Source organism: Orcinus orca, chromosome 5 (assembly GCF_937001465.1).
Source record: "Orcinus orca chromosome 5, mOrcOrc1.1, whole genome shotgun sequence".
Taxonomy (NCBI): Eukaryota; Metazoa; Chordata; class Mammalia; order Artiodactyla; family Delphinidae; genus Orcinus; species Orcinus orca.
In genome coordinates, this window is record NC_064563.1 from 100,136,506 (window position 1) to 100,159,521 (window position 23,016).

The following is a 23,016-nucleotide window of genomic DNA, read 5'->3' on the forward strand; positions in this document are numbered from 1 at the left end:
CGGGGCCTCCGGAGGTGTCAGATGTGAGGATATGAAGGGTTGAGCACTACTGGGTGATCCCATGTTTACTGATATCTCAGCTGTGGGGTTGAGGGCCAGGCAGATAAAAGGTAAGCAATTTCTATTAACGATGTTTCACATATGTACCCTCTAAAATTAGTAACTCACTGGGTTCAAGTAAATCAAATACAGCTCTTCACTAGGAAAAGATCAGGATTTCTTGTGGCACATGACAGTGAACACCAGAGATACAGACTGACAGTGTCCTGCCTGCATCTGGGCCTCAAATTTTATTTAGCCCATACAATAGTTTTAAAGTTTTTAACTGGATGCCAATGTTTTGAAATCTGGAGATATTAACATTCAAAAATTGATTTCTGGTTTTTCATGGAAAAAAATCTATAGATCTGGCTATGCTGGGTCTACATTTTTGCATAGCAACAATGTTTGCATAGCAACATAGGAACTGAGGGGACACCCCCTTTAGATGGTCCTTGCTCTGCAGTTCCCCCTTTAGATGGTCCTTGCTCTGCAGTTCCAGTGTGGGTCAATACCCACACTGGTGGGTTCATATGTGTTATATACCTCATCCCTGTGGCGTTGGTGTTGGCACTATCTGCTCTGTAGGATTCTACATACATGCTTTCAACAGCTAAAAGGACCTCGTCTGCCATCTGCACTTGATCTTAGCCAAAAGGCCAAGGAGTGATCACCTTCCATCTGCATAACCTCCTTAATAACGTTCATCCTTTCTTTCTACAAGTCACTATAGCTCACTATACCTATTATGCAAAAACAAGACACATACATTTACTCTTCTAAATTTCATTCTTTTACTCTTAATAGTATGCTATACAATGGATCAGAATCACCTGGAACGTTTGTTAAAACACAGTTAAAACCGTGCCCAGCAGTAATCGGGACATATTAAAAAAGGGAAAAAAAAAAAGGGCTTTGTAACATCAGTGTAACTACAGAGCCTCAACACACTTAGCAGGAAAAACAACAAATCATCAAGCTCATTCCTTTTTTACCTTTTATACTGCTGGGAATCACAGTCACCCAATCAGGTCCACTGGAGTTGATTGGCATTTTGATATTGACACCACTTGAAAGAGGAATAAAAAGAGTACAAACTTAGATTCAGGAACATTTATTTTCTAATATGTATCTTTATTTTCAAATTCTTAAATGGACAGGATTTCACAAAGCTTTACTAAGATGAAATATTCTTATAAATGTTACTCAATAAAATTGATAATTAATAAACTAGGTATATTATAATAAGCAGGTTATATGGATACATAAACTGAATAAGAATTAAACAAGTTTTTAATTTTTCACTGCTTCACCCTTAGAGTGCAAACTCCAAAATGACAAATTCTGTTTGAATTACTTACTTCCCTTGGACTCAGAGAATGGCTCACACTGATGAGAATGTCTATTTTGTCACTACTTAGTTTTCAGGCTGCAAGACTACAGAGCATTAAGTCATACGTCAGATTCCTTAGGCCTTGCCCAGAGCTGAGTCCTACCTGGGGACATGTGTCCCCAGATATGTGCTCATGCATGTACTCTGTTCATCATTACTATGGCTCTGTAGTGTCTGTTCCCCTTAATAAAACATGTACTCCTCAAAGACATGGATTATGTCCCATTCATCTTTCATCTTCAGTACTTAGCACAGGCCCTGGACTAGAGTCCATGCTCAGAAAATATCTGATAGAGGGCTGTGTGAAAAGGTGGGGGACAGTGGAGTCCAGGAGAAGTATACTGAAAACATGGTGTAACTATTCCAGAAACTGGCTCATAATAATTAGGCCTCTTGCACTTAGACCAAAAACAAACAAAACAATAAAATGTTAACTTTCCAAACTCAATATGGGAACTTGCAGTCACGATATTTCATTTCATCAAAAATAATTCAAAACAGGTTTGTTCTTAAATAATTCTTAAGCTTCTACTATGTGCCAGGCACTATCCTAGCTACTAGGGATATAACAGTAAACAAAACACACAGCATCGGGAATTCCCTGGAGGTCCAGTGGTTAGGACTCTAGGCTTTCACTGCTGAGGGCCCAGGTTCGATCCCTGGTTGGGGAACTAAGATCCCACAAGCCAAGTGGCACAGCCAAACAAAAAAAAAAAAACAGCATCTCCTCCTTCATGGCACTGACATTCTAATGAATGAGGGAGACAGACAACAAGGAAGGAAGGAATTATAGGGGGCTATGTTAGAGAATAACAGCATTTCATAGATTATTAAAGAGACAATATACATGACTTTAAGAGAGCACATATAAACTACTTTCATGAGTTTAAAGCTTTAAGGTAAGGAAAAGAAGAAACCTTCACCACTGTAATTTGCTTGTAAAAATGTTTACTCTCAATCTAATCACACAGAAACAATAAAGCAGCAAATCCAATTTAAGCAATATTCTACAAAAACAGCAACATCAAAATTGTCAATGTCGTAAAAACCAAAACAAGTTAGAGAACTCTTCTGGACTAAAAGATTAAAGAGACAACTAAAAAGACTGTGTGTGATCAGAGACTCAGTTAAAATAAAAGAGATAGCAATAAAGGATATTATTGGGACAACTGGATAAACTTGAATATAGACTGCATATTAAATAACAATGTTGTGTCAATGATAAAAGGCCCAAGTGTGATCACTGTGTCATGGTTATACGTTGGAGAAGGTCCTAGGAGATGCATACGCCTGGGGTGCAGTGCCATGATGTCTGCACCTTACTCTCAAATGGTCTGAGGGGAAAGAATTATACACAAATACACACATATAAACACATAGAAAGAGAGAAAGCAAATGCAGCAAAACGTAACAATGGTGAGTCTAAATTAAAGGTATAGGGGTGCTCACTGTTGTTATTCCTGCAGGGTTTCTACAGATTTGAACATTTTTAATGCAAAGTTAGAAAGAAAAAAAAAGTATAAATCATGCTAAAATAAAAGGGAAGATTTTAATGTGATAAGCTCATTCTTTCAAAAGACGTCCTCTTATTATCAGAATCTTTTAAGCAAAGTATTATGGTTCTTTCTAAAACCAACACTTTTTTTTTTTCCTTGAAAGATTAGATCACCTTAATTGTCCAATTGTCATTTGGGAACCAAAGACCAAGGCTAAGCTTCTTAATCCTTTCTGAATTAAACAAGATTACGAGCCACCAAGGAAGAGAGGTAAAAATGAGCGTAGCTTAACATATTCAGGCCATGAGCTCAAAATACTGCACTCAAAGATCCCTCAAATGATCAATTTCAATCTTTCTCTTTTTCTTTTCAGTTAGCCTAATGCAAAATTTCAGATTTTTAACAGAGCAAACAATGCAAAAAAAAATCTGTATCAGGACTCTGTCAAATGTTTGGTTTCCAAAAACTTATGCCACCTCAAATGCTTTCCCGGAAAACTTCCAGGTAAGTAGAACCTTTTTTAATGATTCTACTACAAAGTACCCTCAGCCAGCCTCATCCAGGATATGCAAGTAAAGGCAGGGGCAGACATTATTTTATCCTTCTGGATTCACAGGTGTTCTTTGGTTGTAGTGGTAGGATTTAGTGTTAGGAACATTTTAAATTTTACACGAACTTAATTCTCTAACCTTTTTCCCACTTTTTTCCACGTGGAATTTCAGTAAATTACATGCTATGCTTCCTCCTCTTTGCTAAGCCACTAAGTAGACTGACAACACAACTCTAAAAGGGAGTAAGACTTTAAAAAATGGTCCACATTAAAAAAAAAAAAACTTTAAAAAAAAGTTATTTAAAATAAAATAAAAGGGGGTAACTGAAAAGTCTTCATACATAGGCAAAAAATACACAGAAATAAAATCATCTGCTCATAGTCATTGATAAATAATGTGTCTAAGATCTGAACCCAAGAATAAACTACTCTTGAGGCAGTCCCCTCAAGAGTACAGTGAATACACTGGGAGTAGTGCTCCCTCTGCTGGCCTTCTGAAAGCATGGCATCAAATATGTACTTAAATCTGTTACCACCAAAAGCTGACTCAGGAAGTAAAAAATCAGAGTTTTATTTTAGAAGCTCATACAGACCACACATCATGTGATCCCTCTCTACAAGGGAATATATTTTAATATAAATTTTTTTATTTTTTATTTTATTTTTGGCTGCGGCAGGTCTTTGCTGCTGCGTGCGGGCTTTCTCTACTTGCAGCAAGCGAGGGCTACTCTTCGTTGCAGTGCGCCGGCTTCTCTTTGCGGTGGCTTCTCTTGTGCAGCATGGGCTCTAGAGCGCAGGCTCAGTAGTTGTGGCGCACGGGCTTAGTTTCTCCGTGGCATGTGGGATCTTCCCGGACCAGGGCTCGAACCTGTGTCCCCTGCACTGGCAGGCAGATTCTTAACCACTGCGCCACCAGGGAAGCCCAAGGGAATATTTTTAAAGTACAGATTTCATTTAAAAATAAAAAATATTTTACATTCTCTCAAGTAATTGTACTTTCTATGTTATTTTTCTTTTTATTCCTTAAGAATGTTATTTTATTTCAGAACTATATGGAATGCAATAATTTCAACAACTATTAACCTTCAAAAATACAGTTTGCTGTGGTATTCCTGGCTTCCCATGCTTATCATTATATCAGTCCAGCAATGTTACCAAATTCATAGTCTTTTTCCTATCAATAAATGTTTATATGATTTTAACAACTAATAATATGTCACTTAAAACTTTTTTCAGTTTATTAGACATGAAGCTAAAACACTACCCTGACCATATAAAACTTTTTTCAGTTTATTAGACATGAAGCTAAAACACTACCCTGACTATAAGACCTCTAGCAGCCCTGTTCTTGGATGATTTTTTTAATCTGTTCTGTGAATAAGTGACCTTGCTTATACAGATATACTATGCAATTCTGAAGTTAAAGATATTAGGGTAAAAGAACAAAAATTTAAGGTCATTAATTTGAACTGAAATAAGCACACTAATCACAAAATATATTTATTTTCTTACCACCTCTCTTGAATTGGGCCAAGTTCAGAAAGATATAAGAAGCACATAACCAAAACAAGAAAGTCTCCTAAGTAGCTCAGCAGCCATGGCTCACGGGCCCAGCCGCTCCGCGGCATGTGGGATCTTCCTGGACTGGGGCACGAACCTGTGTCCCCTGCATCGGCAGGTGGACTCTCAACCACTGCGCCACCAGGGAAGCCCGAAAAGGGACCTCTTAAATTACCCCCTAGAGCAAGGAGCACATACCTCTGGAAGAAAGCATTCTCTGCAGCTGTTAGGAGGCCCTTCAGGTATCCGCCCTTGAAATGGTTAATTCTGCTACTGCAAGGGAGCTTCTTTGGTTTGAAGCAGAACCAGGGTTCTCCAGTATAGAGATCTGTAAAGTTGCACAGGGGAAGACTCCCAGGAAGACACACATTACACTCTGTAGTTTCAGAAATTCTTCCTGAACGGAAGAGGCTCTTGAAATAGACCCTGTCTGGTTTCTCTTCCTGTAGATTCTGAAGAACTCTGATCCCTTCACTGGGGTGGACCAGAGATATGGACACTTTAACTCTGCCTGGCCAGAGCAGAGTAAAAAAGACCTTGTAAAACCCATTCTGGTAGTCCACCACTCTACCCACGGCCCCTGCCTGCAGCTTAGGGGAGTGGATTCTGGCCTGCAGGTAGTCTCCACCATACTTCTTGGGCCTTCCTTGAAAATCCTGTACATGAACCAGCACCTCTAGCTGGCTTCCCACCTTGAAGAAGGCTGCAGAGTTCAAGATGACAAAGTAGCTGGAAGAAGGGTCAGTGCTCTTCAAAAAGGGGACTGGGCCCACATCAGGCACCTGCCACTGTAAGGCGGCCAACAAGGAGTCCTCCTCCAGGCGCTCCCGGCTGGACAGAGTCTGGTGCTCATAGCCACAGTAAGGATTCCGGCTAATTCCTGTCACCTGGGAGAAAACAAACTGTCCACCACTGTCGATGAATGTGGCTGATGCAGTCTCATGGTCCAAGTACTGAAGAGAAAGACACAAACAACAGAAACCACAGCTACAATAAATCTCCTTAGAGTCAACAAATAAATCCCTGCTTCAGCTTAAATTTTAATAAAACTTACTTGAGATGACATTGTTTCAAAAACCACAGCTCACCAGTTTTACAGATTCCCACAGCAAATATCAGAGAAAAATCCCTTTGGTGCTTCCAGAAGGAGAAAGGGAAAAGGAATCATTTTGAAGGACAGTAGTCCCCCTTTATCCACAGGAGATATTTCCAAGACCCCCAGTGGATGCCTGAAACTGCGTCACATCAAACCCTATATATACTGCTTTTTCCTATACATATATACCTATGATAAAGTTTAATTTATAAATTAGGCACAGTAAGAAATTAACAATAATAATAAAATAGAACAATTATAATAATATACTAGAATAAAAGTTATGTGAATGAGATCTCTCTCAAAATATCTTTTTTTTTAAATTTATTTGGCAGTGCTGGGTCTTAGTTGCGGCATGCAGGATCTTTGTTGCCGTGTGCAGGGTCCTCATTGCCGTGTGCAGGATTTTTCAGTTGCAGCATGTAAACTCTTAGTTGCAGCACGCGAAGTCTTCGTTGCAGCATGCATGTGGGATCTAGCTCCCCAACCAGGGATCGAACCCGGGCCCCCTGCATTCGGAGCACAGAGTCTTAGCCACTGGACCACCAGGGAAGTCCCTCTCTCAAAACATCTTATTGGTGTACTGTCCTTCTTCTTCTTGTGATGACGTAAAAGGATAAAAGGCCTACGTGATGAGATGAAGTGAGGTGAATGATGTAGGCATTGTGACGTAGTGTTAGGCTACTACTGACCTTCTGACAACAAACACATCAGAAGAAGGATCATCTGTGTCAGGTGATCGTGGATTGAGCTACAGTGATGTCAGTGGTTGAGGATCCTGGGTGGGAAACAGCAGGATGGCACAAGATTTCATCACGCTACTCAGAACAATGCACAACTTCAAACTGGTAAGTTGTTCATTTCTGGAATTTTCCATATAATATTTTCAGATCATGGTTGACCATGGGTAAATGACACCACAGAAAGCAAGACAGTGGATGGAGGGAGTACTGAATACCAGAGTATTCCACTCTTCTTAACAAGGCCTGCCCTCAAGCCAAACTATTTTACCAGAGCCTAACCTACTGAGGTTTTACCAGAGCCTAACCTACTGAGGTTTTATCAGAGCCTAACCAAACTGAGGTAAGGAACATACCCAACTCCAGCCCACTCTAACCATTCTATCCAATTTAAGGGTTGGGGGTAAGACTAAAAAACAATTCTGAAGTTCACAGACTCACTAAAGGACTGAGGATCATAGGACTATAAAATGCTTCACCTCCCTTACACCTCACCCCCACACCACTAAAAGCCTATTTATTGGAGTTCGTTTTACCCAGTACATCATGTCCAGCTTTCAACAAAAATTACAAGACATACTAAAAGGAAAAAAATACAGCAATTATCAAGGGACAGGAGGGAGGAATTAGGAATATTTTGTTATTAGTAATGTACCTGCACTACCCATGAAGCAGTATGGTATTATTTGATAGTGGACTTGAGTTGCTTGTAAATGCATACTGAAAACTCTAGGGCAACCACTTAAAGCAAAATGAGAAGTATAACTGATACACTAAGAAAGGAGACAAAATGGAATCTATAAAATGTTCAATTAGGGACTTCCCTGGTGGTCCAGTGGTTAAGATTCTGCCTTCCAATGCAGGGGACACAGGTTCCATCCCTGGTCGGGGAACTAAGATCCCACATGCTGCGGGGCAACTAAGCCCACGGCCACAACTACTGAGCCCAAGCACCTCAACTAGAGAGCCCGCAGGCCACAACTACAGAGCCCACGCGCTCTGGACCCTGCGCACCACAACTAGAGAGAAGCCCGTGCACCACAACTAGAGAGAAGCCCGCACGCACACCACAAGAGAGTAGCCCGCACACCACAACTAGAGAGTAGCCCTCGTGCTGCAAGAAGAGCCTGCGTGCAGCAACGAAAGATCCCTCATGCCACAACTAAGACCCCATGCAACCAAAAATAAAAATAAATAAATAAAATAAGTATTTTTTTTAAATGCTCAATTAAAACCACAAGAGTCAGAAAAAGAGCAGAAGACAAAAATAGGAACAAAGAACAAGGACAATGAATAGAAAACAGTAACAACTATGGTAGATATTAATCCAACTATATCAATAATCACCTTGAACACCAATGGACTAAAGACACCAGTTAGAAGACAGAGGTTGTCAGACTCAATTATATGGTGTCTCTAAGAAACTTACTTTAAATATAAAGACTTATATAGATTAAAAGTAAGTGGATGGAGAAAGATATACCAGGCTAGCACTAATCAAAAGAAAGCAGGAATAGTTATATTAACTTCAGACAGAGTAGACTTCAGAGCGAGGAAAGTCATCAGAGATAAAGAAGGACTTCTTTATCTCCAAGAAGACATAACAATTCTCCAAGAAGACATAACAATCTTTAACATGTATGTGCCTAACAACAGAAAGTCAAATATGTGAGGCAAACCCTGATAGAACTGCAAGAAAAAATAGATAAATTCACTATTGTAGTTAAAGACTTCAATACCCCACTATCAGAAATGGATGGATCCAGCAAGCAGAAAGTCAGTGAGGACACAGTTGAACTCAACAGCACCACCAATCAACTAGATATGATGGACATCTATAAACTACTTACCTAGCAACAGCAGAATACACATTCTTCTCAAGCTCCCATGAAAGATGCACAAAAACAGATCATATTCTGGGCCATAAAACATACCATAAAAAATTGAAAAGAACAGAAACCATACAATGTCTGCTCTCAGACTACAATGGCATTAAAGGAGAAATTAATAACAGAACGATAGCTAGGAAATCCCAAAATACCTGGAGATTAAACAACACGCTTCTGGGAATTCCCTGGCGGTCCAGTGCTTAATACTCCACGCTCTCACTGATGAGGGCCCAGGTTCAATCTCTGGTTGGGGAACTTAAAAAACCCCACAAGCCACGAGGGGTGCCCAATAAATAAATAATAAAACAAACTAAACAACACACTTCTAAATAAAACAAGGGTCAAAGAAGAAATATCAATAGAAAATTTAAATCTTTTTAGTTAAATGAAAATGAAAACACAACTTATCAAAATTTATGGGATGCCATAAAAGTAGGTCTTAGAGGGAAATTTACAGCACTGAATGCACATTATTAGAAAAGAGGAAAGATCTAAAATCAATCATCTTAACTCCAACCTTAGGAAACTAGAAAAAGAAAAGCAAATCAACTCCAAAGTAAGGAGAAGAAAAGAAATTAGAAATTAGAGCAGAAATCAATGAAACTGAAAACAGGAAATCAATAGAGGAAAGACAATGAGGCCAAAAGCTGGTTCTTTGAAAATATCAATAAAATCAATAAGCCTGCAGCAAGACTAACTATGGAAAACAGACAGGACACAAATTACCATTATCAGAAATGAAAGAAGAGACATCACTATAGATCCCATAGACATTAAAAGGATAATCAAGGGACTTCCCTGGTAGTGCAGTAGTTAAGAATCTGCCTCCCAATGCAGGGGACATGGGTTCAAGCCCTGGTCAGAGAAGATCCCACATGCTGTGGAGCAACTAAGCCCATGCGCCACAACTACTGAGCCTGCGCTCTAGAGCCCGTGAGCCACAACTACTGAAGCTTGCATGTCTAGAGCCCATGCTTCGCAACAAGAGAAGCCACCGCAATGAGAAGCCCGCGCACCACAACCAAGAGTAGTCCCCGCTCACTACAACTAGAGAAAGCCCGTGCACAGCATCAAAGACCCAACATGGCCAAAAATAAATAGGTAAATAAATAAATTAATTTTTAAAAAAAGGTAATCAAGGAATACCACGAACAACTCTATACCCACAAATTTGATAACTGAGATGAAATGCACCTATTCCTTGAAAGATACACTCTGCCAAAACTCATGCAAGAAGAAACAGATCATCTGAATAGGCTTATAATCTCTAGTAAAGAATCTGGATCAATAATTAATGACCTTTCAAAACGGACACCACCAGGTCCAGGTGGGATTCATTGATGAATTCTACCAAATATTTAAGGAAGAAATTGTATCAATTCTCTACACTCTCTGTCAGAATATAGAAGCAGAGGGAATACTTCTTTCTATAAAGCCAGCATTACCCTAATACCAAAACTAGACGACATTACAAGAAAACTACAAATTTCCCTCATAAACACAGATGTAAAATCATCAACAAAATATTAACAAATCAAATCCAACAATGTGTAAAAAGAATTATACACCATGACCAAGTGAGATTTATCCCAGGTATGCAAGAAAGTGCCTTAATAGAACTCCAGTGCTTCCCAAAGACCATGTCTTACACCCTCTTAGAACTGGTCCTTAATCTTCACTTTGGCCTTTCTGCTTAGAAGACAACCTTATAAGGACTTCAGTCTTTTCTAGTTTGGACATTAATTGCTATTTATATTGTGGCATTTTGCTCTATATATCGTACAACACAATGGCTTTCTAATATTTTGTATCTCAAAATTTTATACTCTATCTCTAAATTTCAGATGTTTAAGCTCTTTTCTTATTAGTGAGCAGATCTGCCTGTTTGACAATAAAGTTTTCTACCAAAAAAAAAAAAACACCTCACCTTAGAGCCTTGTAAAATTTCACAGGTAAAGAAAAGGTCCTAATAGCTTCCAGAAAGGAGAACAATGTTACCAATAAAAAAACAAGAATTAGATTCGCATTAGCCTTGTCTTTTGCTACACTGGACACTAGAAGACAGTAGAGCAAAGTTGTAAGGTTCTGAGGGAAAAGGATTTTGAATACGGCATTCTAAATACAAATCATACATGAGGGCAAAATAAAGACAGTTTCAGACATGTAAGCTTTGTTCCCATGTGCCCTTTCAGAAAAACATTATTTGAAGATTTAACCCAGTAAAATGGAAAGAAAAATCCAAGGAAGTGAAAGACATGAGCAAGAGTGAAACCAACCCAGGAATTCAATGAAAAGCAAACTCAGAATAACAGCTGGGCAACAGGTCAAGACAATAATGAGTGAACACTGAAACAGGAAGATAGAGGGCTCTGAGGAAAAAGAACCAAAATGCCTTGAAGAAGCAAGTGGAGGGACTTCCCTGGCAGTGCAGTGGTTAAGACTTCGCCTTCCAATACAGGGGGTGTGGGTTTGCTCCCTGGTCAGGGAACTGGTATCCCACATGCCTCACGGCCAAAAAACCAAAACATGAAACAGAAGCAATATTGTAGCAAATTCAATAAAGACTTTAAAAATGGTCCACATCAGGGGCTTCCCTGGTGGCGCAGTGTTTGAGAGTCCGCCTGCCAATGCAGGGGACGCGGGTTCGTGCCCCGGTCCGGGAGGATCCCACATGGCGCGGAGCGGCTAGGCCCGTGAGCCATGGCCGCTGAGCCTGCGCGTCTGGAGCCTGTGCTCCGCAACGGGAGAGGCCACAACAGTGAGAGGCCTGCGTACCGCAAAAAAAAAAAAAAAGGAGAAGAAGCAAGTGGATTCAATTCAACAAATCATATGAAGGAAAATCCTCATGACATGTTACAGAAGGTGGTATTCTCTCTCATCAGAAAAAAATAGCAATTAGCACTCCAGGAAAAAAAAAAACAAGAAGAGGTATAAGAAAGTCATCATTAAAATATGAAGCAAATTAAAATGCAGCATGATTAAGCAACTGAGGTAGTGTATAAAAAAGATCCATTTGACCTTGATGTTTGGGAAATTCTCCATCAAGAGATATAGATTTGGTTTCAAAGGATCATGTTCTATACTGACTAACATTTACATGATTATCATAATGTTATTTTTTTTTAAGTATAAGAATCAATCCAGGGCTTCCCTGGTGGTGCAGTGGTTGAGAATCTGCCTGCCAATGCAGGGGACACAGGTTCAATCCCTGGTCTGGGAAGATCCCACATGCCACGGAGCAACTAAGCCCGTGTGCCACAACTACTGAGCCTGCATGCCACAACTACTGAAGCCCGCGCGCCTAGAGCCCGTGCTCCACAACGAGAGAAGCCACCGTAATGAGAAGCCCGCGCATCGCAACAAAGAGTAGCCCCCGCTAGCCGCAACTAGAGAAAGCCCGTGTGTAGCAACAAAGACCCAATGCAGCCAAAAATAAATTAATTAAATAAATAAATTTAAAAAAAAAGAATCAATCCATAAAGATTGATATAATTAAGGCTACACGTTAGCCTTAATTATAGTTAGAGCAATAAAACTAAAGATTATAAAGCCTGATGATGCAAAAGTTATACGCTAGCTAACAGAAGTCAAATGTAAAATAATGCAGAAGTGATTTTCTTCCTCACTTACAGGAGGGAGTTAAAATGTGCTATCTAATGCTATTAGGGAAAGAAAAGGTCTAAATACATTATTCTAATGCACAGAAATAAAAATAATTTTATAAAGTTTAGAAAGAGAGTGACAGAAAGTGTGAGTCAGCAGAAGACCTCATCTTTCATTATCTTAACAGGAACAGCAGTATCAACCAACATGTACTAAGCACCTATGTGCCGGACACTCTTTTGAAGACTTTACATAAATCTTTTAATACAATGTTTAAATTATCCCATGAGATAAGTCCTATTATTATGCCATATGATAGACAGGGAAACTGAGGCAATGAATGGCTTGATAATTTGCCCAAGGTCACATAGGTTAGAAGCAGCAAACCTGGACTAGAACCCAAGCAGTCTGAGTTCGGTCTGTGTTTTAACTTAACCATCCATGCTGTACTGCCTGATGTGGAAAGGTCAGAAGGTACAGTGTAAAGCTGACAAAACAAGATATAACTGTGTAATGTGTAATTAGCACTAACTAAGCAAATAATTAAAAACAAGCAGTTACATCCAAGAAACAACATTGAGAGTGACGACTGGGGAGGGAATTCATTTATGTACTTAATACCACTCTCTATTTTTTCAAGTGTTTTATACTTTTCATTAATTATTTTCTTAATAGACAGAAGGACAGATGAACACATGGATGGGAAAAATAGCTATGTACCTGCAATACTGTGATTTGTAAGAAATATACATTTGGTCTTCATCCACAGTTCCTGGCTCACAGCTCCCAAAATCCTTGGCAGCGATAAGAGCAATGGGAGCATCTTTTGCTGTAATATTTGGTTTCGTGTCCTCAGTTCCTGAAAACACTTCAGAGTCATAAAGGGGAAATGGGTGCCTTGTTCTTCGTTACAAGCCCCTTTCCACCACAGCAGGGTGTATGTTACTTTGGTGGCTTTTGGAAAGCACCTGAGGATGGGGGCTGGTTGGGTTGTCAGGAGAACCAACCATGATTAGAGGGTTGGAACCTTCAGTCCCATCCTGGACCTCCACCCCTGGAGGCTGAATCAATAACACCTATGGAATAAAGCCTCCATAAAAACCCAAAAGGATGGGGTTTGGAGAGCTTCCGGGTTGGTGAACACGTGGAGATTCAAGGAGAATGGTGCACTCAGAGCATGGAAGCTCTATGTCCTTCCCATATACCTTGCCCTATGCATCTCCTCCTTCTGGCTGTTCCTGAGTTATAATTGGTTATAATAAACCAGTAATCTTGTAAGTAAAATGTTTCTTTGATTTCTGTGAGCTGCTCTAGCAAATCAACTGAAGCCAAGGCAGAGACCATTGGAACTTCTGATCTACAGTCAGTCAGAAGCACAGGTGACAACCTGGACTTGTGACTGGCATCTGAAGTTGGGCTTGGGGGAGAGTCTTATAGGACTGAGCCCTTAACCTGTGGGATTTGATGCCATCTCCAGATAGACAGTGTTGTTACCAAACCAAACTTGGGTCCACTCGCCTGCTCACAGTAAAGCCAATCTACTGACACCAGGTTGTGGGGAAGTAAAGTGCAGCGTTTATCGTAAAGCGCCCAACTAGGAGTCCAGGGCAGCTAGTGCTCAGAAACACCCCAACTCCCGAATGGGTTTCAGGGAAGCATTTTTAAAGGGAAGGTGAGGGAGGGGAGTCACAGAGTATATGATCAGCTCGTGCACAATTCTCTGACTGGTTGATGGTGTGGTAGCAAGGCGGTGTCACAGGGGTTAACGTTACCAATCTTCAGGTTCCAGATGGTCTGGGGGCTATGTGCTCATGATCATCAAATAGTTAACTTCTTCCATTTGGGTTTTAGCATCTGTAAAACAACTCAGGAATGTGGATCAGATACTGTTATCTATGTATTTCAGGGAGGAACTATGGACACTGTGACTGCCATGTGGCTGATTTACTGTTTCAATTGTTACCAGTTCTCCTGGCCCAACTGCTACTTTTGTCACTATATTGTCCTTTCAATCATTAATTCTTGGGCCAGGCTTTTGTGACTCTCGGGAGGCCTGAGAAACTACAGCTTTTCTACAAAGGAGAGGCAGGCAGAGGACCTGGGGGAGGGGGTCTGTCCAGGAAGGGCCCATAGGGTCCTGCTCAGTTACAGTGTCAGAATTGATTTGAACTGTAGGTCACCCTGCTGGTGTCCAAGAATTGCCTGGTGGTATGGAAAAATCCCCCCTACCCACATTGGAAATTGGGTGTAGGACCTTTTTAGTACCTAACCCAGGGAACTGAATCTGACATTATGCAATAAGTTAAATTGCAAGGGAAAACAACAACAGCAAAGCAAAACTGAAAATCACTCTCCTCAATAGCTAGTATTACCTGTTATAAACCACTTAAACAAGGCCTCAGGCTCCCCATGACCGCCTGGAGGGGTGGGATAGGGAGGGTGGGAGGGAGGGAGACGCAAGAGGGAAGAGATATGGGAACATATGTATATGTATAACTGATTCACTTTGTTATGAAGCAGAAACTAACACACGATTGAAAAGCAATTATACTCCAATAAAGATGTAAAAAAAAAAAAAATCCTATACGAGGTAAACGTAATGCCAAACAAGGTAAAAATAATCCCAAAATACAAAAGGATTTTTAATGATCTTCTTAGATTCTGTATTTTTTCCCTTTCATTTTATACTTGTATCCAGACACTCTCAAATGGAAGAATTTCATTGGGCTCCTTCATTTTAAAGGAACACACAGTATTATTTGTTCATTAAAAAGGGTAATAATGACTTTGAAAATTTTTCCCTGGCAGAGTTGACATCAGCGCCATGACATGGCATAAGACATTCCTCCTTTTTTGTCCCCCTTTTTAACAACAAATTAGGCACCCATCCAAAAACAAAAGTGCCTCTGTGGGAATTGTGGGATCCAGTACCACATGCCAAGGGACCTAGGAGGAGTCTCGACCACATGTGTATCTGGTAATAGGCAGATAAACCTCAGTGAAGACAGCATAGCCAGTGAACTTGTCCCAATCCCTCTTGGCCATAGTCAGGGAAAACCTGGAGCGTGCTGACCCAGGCAGATACCAACAGATGAGAACGAATTTGTAGAAATCCAGACTTCCCAAGGGGAAATCCCAGAAAGAAAAAAAATACAAGTTTGGATGTGACTAAGAGGGTATGAGGAACTTTGCCAGCACTGCCCCTCCCCACACATAACAAGCCCAGGGCTGAACAACCCAGGAGCGCTCTCTTCCAAGAGGGAAAAGGAGAGTGGCAAGTTAATGCCCAGCTACCCCCACTGTGAGAGAAACCCACTTAACTCAGCAGCACCCCAAGTACTGAGGTGGGATCTCCATGACTGGAGGGAGGGAAGGGATCAGGAAAGAGGCAGATAAGAATACCAAAGGGCACTGAAGGGATGCAGTTCCTGCTAACTGTGCTCAGGACTTTAGCAGGGAGTCCGCCCACGAGCCCATGGGAGACCCTCACCCGACAATCTTTCCACAGAGCCCACGGGCACTCCCAATGCCCTGAGTGCTAAACCCACACCTCCCCACACTCTGGAACCAGCAGCTCCTGTGCATGCTCCCAAATGAGGCAGTAAGTGAGACTCTGCTAAACAGGACACTATCAGTCTCTGTGGACAAGGGAGAAATACAAACCTAAGCCATAGTGCCTCCTTCTGGAAAACAAAAGCTTAACAGCAGCTAGCCTGGTGGATTGTAAGAAAAGGTTAAGAACTGCGCCACAAGAAGAAGCAAGACATGGGAAGCAAGTGTACCCGTACAAGGGCAGAAAAAACCACAGATAAAACAGGACTAATGAACGTTTTATCCCATCCAAAGGCAACTAGTAAGACGGGAGGAGGTATCTGCTATTTCAAGTGTGAAAGCAGCAATGCAAATGTACAAGGAACTATAAAGAATCAAGGAAACATGTCATCACCAAAAGACAACAATAATCCTCCAATAACCAAGCTCAAAGGCACAGAATTAACACAACCTAGAAGATAAAGAATTCAAAATAGCTGTTTGAGGAAACTCAATGAGCAACAATAAAACAGAGACAAACAAGTCAAAATATACATGAACAAAATCAGAAACTTACCAAGAGATAGAAATCATAAAGAAGAAGCAAATGGAAATTTTGGAGCTGAAAAATTCCATGAATAAAATGAAAAAAATGCAATAGAGAGCATCTATAGCAAAGGAGATCAAATGGAAGACTGAATAAGGGAGCTAGAGGACAGGAACTTTGAAATAAACCAATCAGAAGAGAACGCAGGAAAAAAAGAATGAAAAAGAGCACAGAAAGCTTACATGGTCTGTGCGATGCCACCAAATGTACAAATATTAGAATAATCAGGGTTTGAGAGAGAGGAGAGAGGGAAAAGGGGGCAGAGTTTATTTCAAGAAATAATAGCTGAGAACTTCCCAAACCTAGGGATATACTTGGACAACCAAGTTCAAGAAGCTAAGAGATCACCCTATTATCTTTATGCAAAAAGACCTTCTCCAAGACACATTATAATGAAACTGTCAAAAAACAAGCGTAAAGAGAGAATCCTAAACGCAGCCAAAGGAAAAATTATTGTAATCTACAGAAGAATGCCCATTCAGCTCTCAGTGGATTTCTAAGCAGAAAACCTACAGGCCAGGAGAGAGTGGATGACATATCCAAAGTGTTGAAAGAAAAAAATTGCCAGCCAAGAATACCCAGAATAGTTATCCTTCAGATGTGAAGGAAAAATAAAGACTTTCCTTGACAGACAAAAGCTGAGGGAGTTCATCACCACTAGACCTGCCTTGCAAGAAATGCTGAAAGGAGTTCTTCAAGCTGAAATGAAAAGATGCTAGTGATATGAAAACATACAAAAGTATACAACACACTGGTGAAGATGAATATACAGATTTAGAAAACTCTAATTCTGTAATAGGATGGTGTGTTAACCACTTAACTATAGTATAAAGGTTAAAGAAAATAACTACAGCTACTATAACTTGTTAACAAATACACAGTACAAAAAGAGGTAAACTGTGACATCAAAAATATAAAAGGGAGGGAATAAAAAGGTGGAGCTTTGTGTGCAATTGAAGTTATGCTGTTATCATCCTAAAATGGTCTGCTTTACCTATGAAATGTTTTATTTAACCACGAAACAAAAACATAAAGAAAATTCACAAAAGCGAAAGAAATGAAAACAGAGCATACCACCATGGAAAATCACTAATTTACAAAAAAAGGAAGGCACAAACAGAGCGGAAAAGAAACAATGAAAATGCAAAACAAATAGAAAGCAATTAATAAGATAGCATTAATAAGTCCTTATGTATCAATAAATACTCTAAATGTAAGTGGATTGAATTCACCAAAAGGCACTGAATGAATAAACAAATAAGACCCAACTACATGCAGCCTAGATTCACTTTAGATTTCATGACACAAAAAGACTCAACATGAAGGGATGGAAAAAGACATTACATGCAAATAGAAACCAAAAGAAAGGGGGTTATCTATACTTATATGAGACAAAATAGGCTTTAAACCAAAACCAGTAACAAGAGATAAAGAAGATTATTATATGATGATAAATGGGTCAATACATCAAAAAAATATAACAATCATAAATCTATACCTACCCAATGTCAAAACACCTAAATCTATTACACAAATACCAACAAAACTGAAGGGAAAAATACACATCAATATAGTAATAGTAGGGGGTTTCAATACCCCAGTTTCAGCAATGGATGGATCCCCCAGACAGATAATCAATAAAGAAGCATTGGACTGGAACCATATATTAGATCAAATGAACCTAAGAGACGTCTATAGAACATTCAATCACAGCAGTAGAATACACATTCTTCTCAAGTGCACATGGAACATGCCCCACTTTAGATCACATGGTAGGCCACAAAGCAAGTCTTAGCAAATTTAAGAAGAATGAAATCATACCAACTATCCTTTTTGACCACAGTGGTATGAAACTAGACATCAACAACAAGAGGAAAGCTGGAAAATCTACAAATATGTAGAAATTAAACAACGTACTCCTGAACAACCAATAGATCAAAGAATAAGTTGAAAAAGAATATTTTTAAATATCTCAAAACAAATGAAGCTGGAAATAACATACTAAAACCTATGGAAAACCTACCACAAAAGCAGTTCTGAGAGGGATGTTCACAGCAACAAATGTATATATTAAGAAAACAGATCTATCTCATGCAACCTAACTTTACACCTCAGGGAAGTAGAATGGCCAAGTGGGATTTATCCCTGGGATGCAAGTATGATTCAGCATACACAAAACAATAAATGTGATACACCATATTAATAGAATGAAAATGTATTTGATAAAATACAACATCCTTTCGTGATAAAAACATCGCAACAAACTGGGTATAGAAGGTAAATTTAATAAAGGCTATTTACAACAAACCCACAGCTAATATCACACTCAATGGTGAAAGATTAAAAGCTTTTATTCTAAAATCAAGAACAAGACAAGGATGTCCACAGTCACCACTCTGATTCAACATAGTACTATAAGTGTCAGCTAGAGTAATTAGGCAAGACAAAGAAATAAAAGGCATCCAAATCAGAAATGAAGAAGTAAAATTGTCATTATTTGAAGATGATATCATCTCATACAGTTGACCCTTGAACAATGCAGAGGTTAGGGGCACTTACCCTCCACACAGTTGAAAATCTGCGTATAACTTATAGTCAGCCCTCCTTATACACAATGTCTCCATATCTGCAGTTCCACATCCATAGATTCAATCAACTGTGGATTATGTAGTACTGTAGTATTTACTACTGAAAAAAATCCATGTATAAGTGAACCCATACAGTTTAAACCCATCTTGTTCAAGGGTCACCTGTATTTAGAAAATCCTAAAGACTCAATCAAAAACCTGTTGGAACTAATCAACAAATTCAGTAAAGCTGCAGGATATAAAATCAACATACAGAAATAAATTGCATTTCTATACACTAACAACAAAACATCTGGAAAAAAATAAAGAAAACTATCCCATTCACAGTAGCATCAAAAACAGTAAAATAATTAGGAATAAATTTAACCAAGGAAGTGAAAGATCTATACAATGAAAACTTTGATGAAAGAAACTGAAGTAGACATAAACAAATGGAAAGAGAGCCCATGTTCATAGATTGGAAGAATTAATATTGTTAAAACACCTATACTAACAGAGTCATCTATAGATCCAGTGAAAACCCTATCAAAATTCCAATGGCATTTTCCACAGTAATAGAAAAAACAATCCTAAAATTTATGTGGAACAACAAAAGATCCCAAATAGCCAAAGCAATCCTGAGAAAAAAGAACAAATCTAAAGGTATCACACATCCTGGTTTCAAACTGCACTACAAGCTTTAGTAATCAAAACAGTATGGTACTGGCATAAATACAGACATATAGACCAATGGAATACAATCAAGAGTTCAGAAATAAACCTCCACATAAACAGTCAACTAATATTTGATAAGGGAGCAAACAAATACTCAATGAGGAAAGCATAGTCTCTTCAAAAATGGTGCTGGGAAGACTGGTTAACCACAAATAAACAAATGAAATTGAACCCCTATCTTACACCACTCACAAAAATGAACTCAAAATGGATTAAAAACAAACATAAGATCTGATACTGTAAAATACTAGAAGAAGAAGTGTCTTGGCATCGGTCTTGGCAATGATTTTTTTAGATATGACACCAAAAGCACAAGCAACAAAAGCAAAAATCAACAAGGGGTATTATATCAAACTAGAAAGCTTCTGCACTGCAATAGATAGCTCCAATAAAATGAAAAGATAACCTATGGAATGGGAGAAATATTTGCAACCTATATATCAGATAAAGGGTGACTATCTAACATATATAGAGAACTCATACAACTCAATAAGAATAACAACAAAATCCAATTTTAAAAATGGGCAGAGGGTGACTTCCCTGGTAGCACAGTGGTTAAGAATCCGCCTGCCAATGCAGGGGACACAGGTTCAAGCCCTGGTCCGGGAAGATTCCACATGCCGTGGAACAACTAAGCCCATGCACCACAACTACTGAGCCTGTGCTCTAGAGCCCACGAGCCACAACTACTGAGCCCACGTGCCTAGAGCCCGTGCTCTGCAACAAGAGAAGCCACCACAATGAGAAGCCCACGCACTGCAACAAAGAGTAGCCCCCACTTGCCACAACTAGAGAAAGCCTGTGCACAGCAACAAAAACACAACACAGCCAAAAATACATAAATAAATAAACGGGCAGAGGAACTAAATAGACATTTTTTCCAAAGAAGACATCCAAATGGTGAACAGGTACATGAAAAGATGATCAACATCACTAATCATCAGGGAAATGCAAATCAATACCATGATAAGATATCACATCACACCTATTAGAATGGCTACCATAAGGAAGATAAAGAAGATAGGGAGAGAAGGGAACCCTTATACACTGTTGTTGGGAATGTAAATTAGTTCAGCTGCTACAGGAAACAGCATGAAGGTTCCTCAAAAAATTAAAAATTTAACTATCATATGATCCAGCAATCCCATTTCTGGGTGTATATCCTAAGGAAATGAAAAAAGGTATAAAAAAAGATATCTGCACACCCATGTTTACTGTAGCATTATTCACAATAGCCAAGATATGGAAAGAACCTAAGTCCACTGATGGATGAATAAAGAAAATGCAGTGTGTGTATATATATATATATATATATACACACACACACACAATGGAATATTATGCTAAGTGAGATGAGTCAGACAGAGAAAGACAAATACGCCATATCACTTATATGTGAAATCTAAACAAACTGAACTCCGCAATTCCCTGGCAGTCCGGTGGTTAGGACTCCATGCTTTCACTGCCAAGGGCCCGGGTTCAATCCCTGGTTGGGGAACTAAGATCCCACAAGCCACGTGGTGCGGCCAAAAAAAAAAAAAGGAATAAAGTGTTAAAAAAAAAAAAGCTGAACTCATGAAAACACAGAATAAAATGATTACCAGGGGCTAGGGGATTGGGGAATTAGGGAGATATTGTTTAAGGGTACAAGCTTGCAACTAGTAGATAAATAAGTCCTAGAGATCAAACGCATAGCATAGTGACTGTAGTCAACAATAGTGTATTATTGTATTAATATAAATATAATAAGTTTATGTAACAAACTTCAAAGTTGCTAACAAACAAGATCTTAATTGTTCTCACCATAAAAAGAAATGATAATTATGTGACATGATAGAAGTGCTAGCTAACACTATAGTGGTAATCATATTACAATATATAAATGTATCAAATCAACACATCATACACCTTAAACTTACACAACGTTATATGTAAATTATATCTCAATTTTTTAAAAACAGAAAAATTTCCCTTACCTACTGATTACGTTTTAGGAAATATTCCAGCCTCCCTCTCATTTTTAGTTGTTGTGAGGCTATGACAAACCACTAAGGACCAAACCATGCACTGTGTGCTCACAGCATGCCTCCTTCTCCTTTCTTTTTCCTCTCTTCCTCTCCCATGGTCACTCTTGTTCCTTGGGTAGCCACCAGCTACCAACTCAAGGCCAGCAAAGTGACCCATACAGCCCAATCCAAGAATCACCAGATGCTTGGTGCTAAGTCACCTGAATTTTACTTAAAAATGAAAAAGAATGCAAAAATGTCAATTTACTTAATTTTCCCAAATGATAACCCTATTCTAGGCCAGTAACAAGGGCAGCTTCAAGGTCTGCCATCTTTTTAGATTCAGAGCCAAGAGGAAACACTAATGGTCACTCCTGGAGCCACTGTAAAGTGTGGACTGGAATGAACACTATGCTTGCCTGTCCCACAGGCCTATTTTACTCCTGTCTACTGAAACACAACACTGCTGTTTACTGACCTGTCAGCTCAGGGGCGGGCCTGACTGATCAAAGAATAATCCCAAGTGACTGATTCAGGAATGGGCCTGTGACCCAATTCTGTTCTATGAAAAGCTGCTGCATGTTTCTGATGGATTCATGCACCCGAATCCAGACACCACCAGTACTCTGGGAACAGCTCTCTGAATTTTACTTGCCAATGAAAAAAATGCAAGTAACTCTTGAGAATATTTTTGGGGAAAAAATTGTATCTCAAGCTGGACATGTACAAGAAAGCAACCACCTGTCGCTGTGGCAGCAACCTAAAATCCAACCATGAAAGAGGATGCCATAGACAAAGCTAATGCACAGAGGGCACAGCTGAGAGAGACTTACAGAGAAATGGAGCCTGAACTATGCTCAACATAGCAAAATGAATTATGCCCAACTATACCTCCTGACTTCTACTCTAAATGAATATTATTCCTTAATATTAAAGCCAGATGGAATCAGCTTTATTTGCAGCCAAAAGCCCTAATACACTGGTATTGTTTTCATAATCAGAAAACATATATATTTAAAATATCAATGAATAAGGAAAAAACAAATAAATATAGGCCATGCTCAATGAGAGGTTAACAGAGAACTAACAGAGAATTCTCCCTACAAACTTTTGCTAGATATTGATATACATCTCCTTCTCATATGTGATATTTTTTCTCCCATGGTTTCTACCTGCATCATTCTAATCTCCACTTCCATCATCA

General features: G+C 39.3%; 1 protein-coding gene, 1 long non-coding RNA gene and 1 other non-coding gene across 6 annotated transcripts in view; all 3 read right to left on the reverse strand.

Annotated features, from left to right (window-relative positions):
• Positions 1-23,016, reverse strand: part of LOC125964457 (uncharacterized) — a 168,444-nt gene that overhangs the window by 75,141 nt on the left and 70,287 nt on the right. The window lies entirely within an intron of this gene.
• Positions 1-23,016, reverse strand: part of NXPE3 (neurexophilin and PC-esterase domain family member 3) — a 52,839-nt gene that overhangs the window by 20,505 nt on the left and 9,318 nt on the right. For all 4 annotated transcript variants that reach the window (XM_049710043.1, XM_049710042.1, XM_049710045.1 and 1 more), the window contains 2 exons: positions 5,237-5,991; positions 1,035-1,108 (listed from right to left, as the gene is read on the reverse strand). In XM_049710043.1, coding sequence (XP_049566000.1) covers positions 1,035-1,108; positions 5,237-5,991 — 829 coding nt within the window. The remainder of the gene's footprint in view (positions 1-1,034; positions 1,109-5,236; positions 5,992-23,016) is intronic.
• TRNAR-CCG (transfer RNA arginine (anticodon CCG)) lies at positions 6,614-6,686 on the reverse strand. The gene has a single exon. It is a non-coding gene; the product is annotated as a tRNA-Arg (tRNA).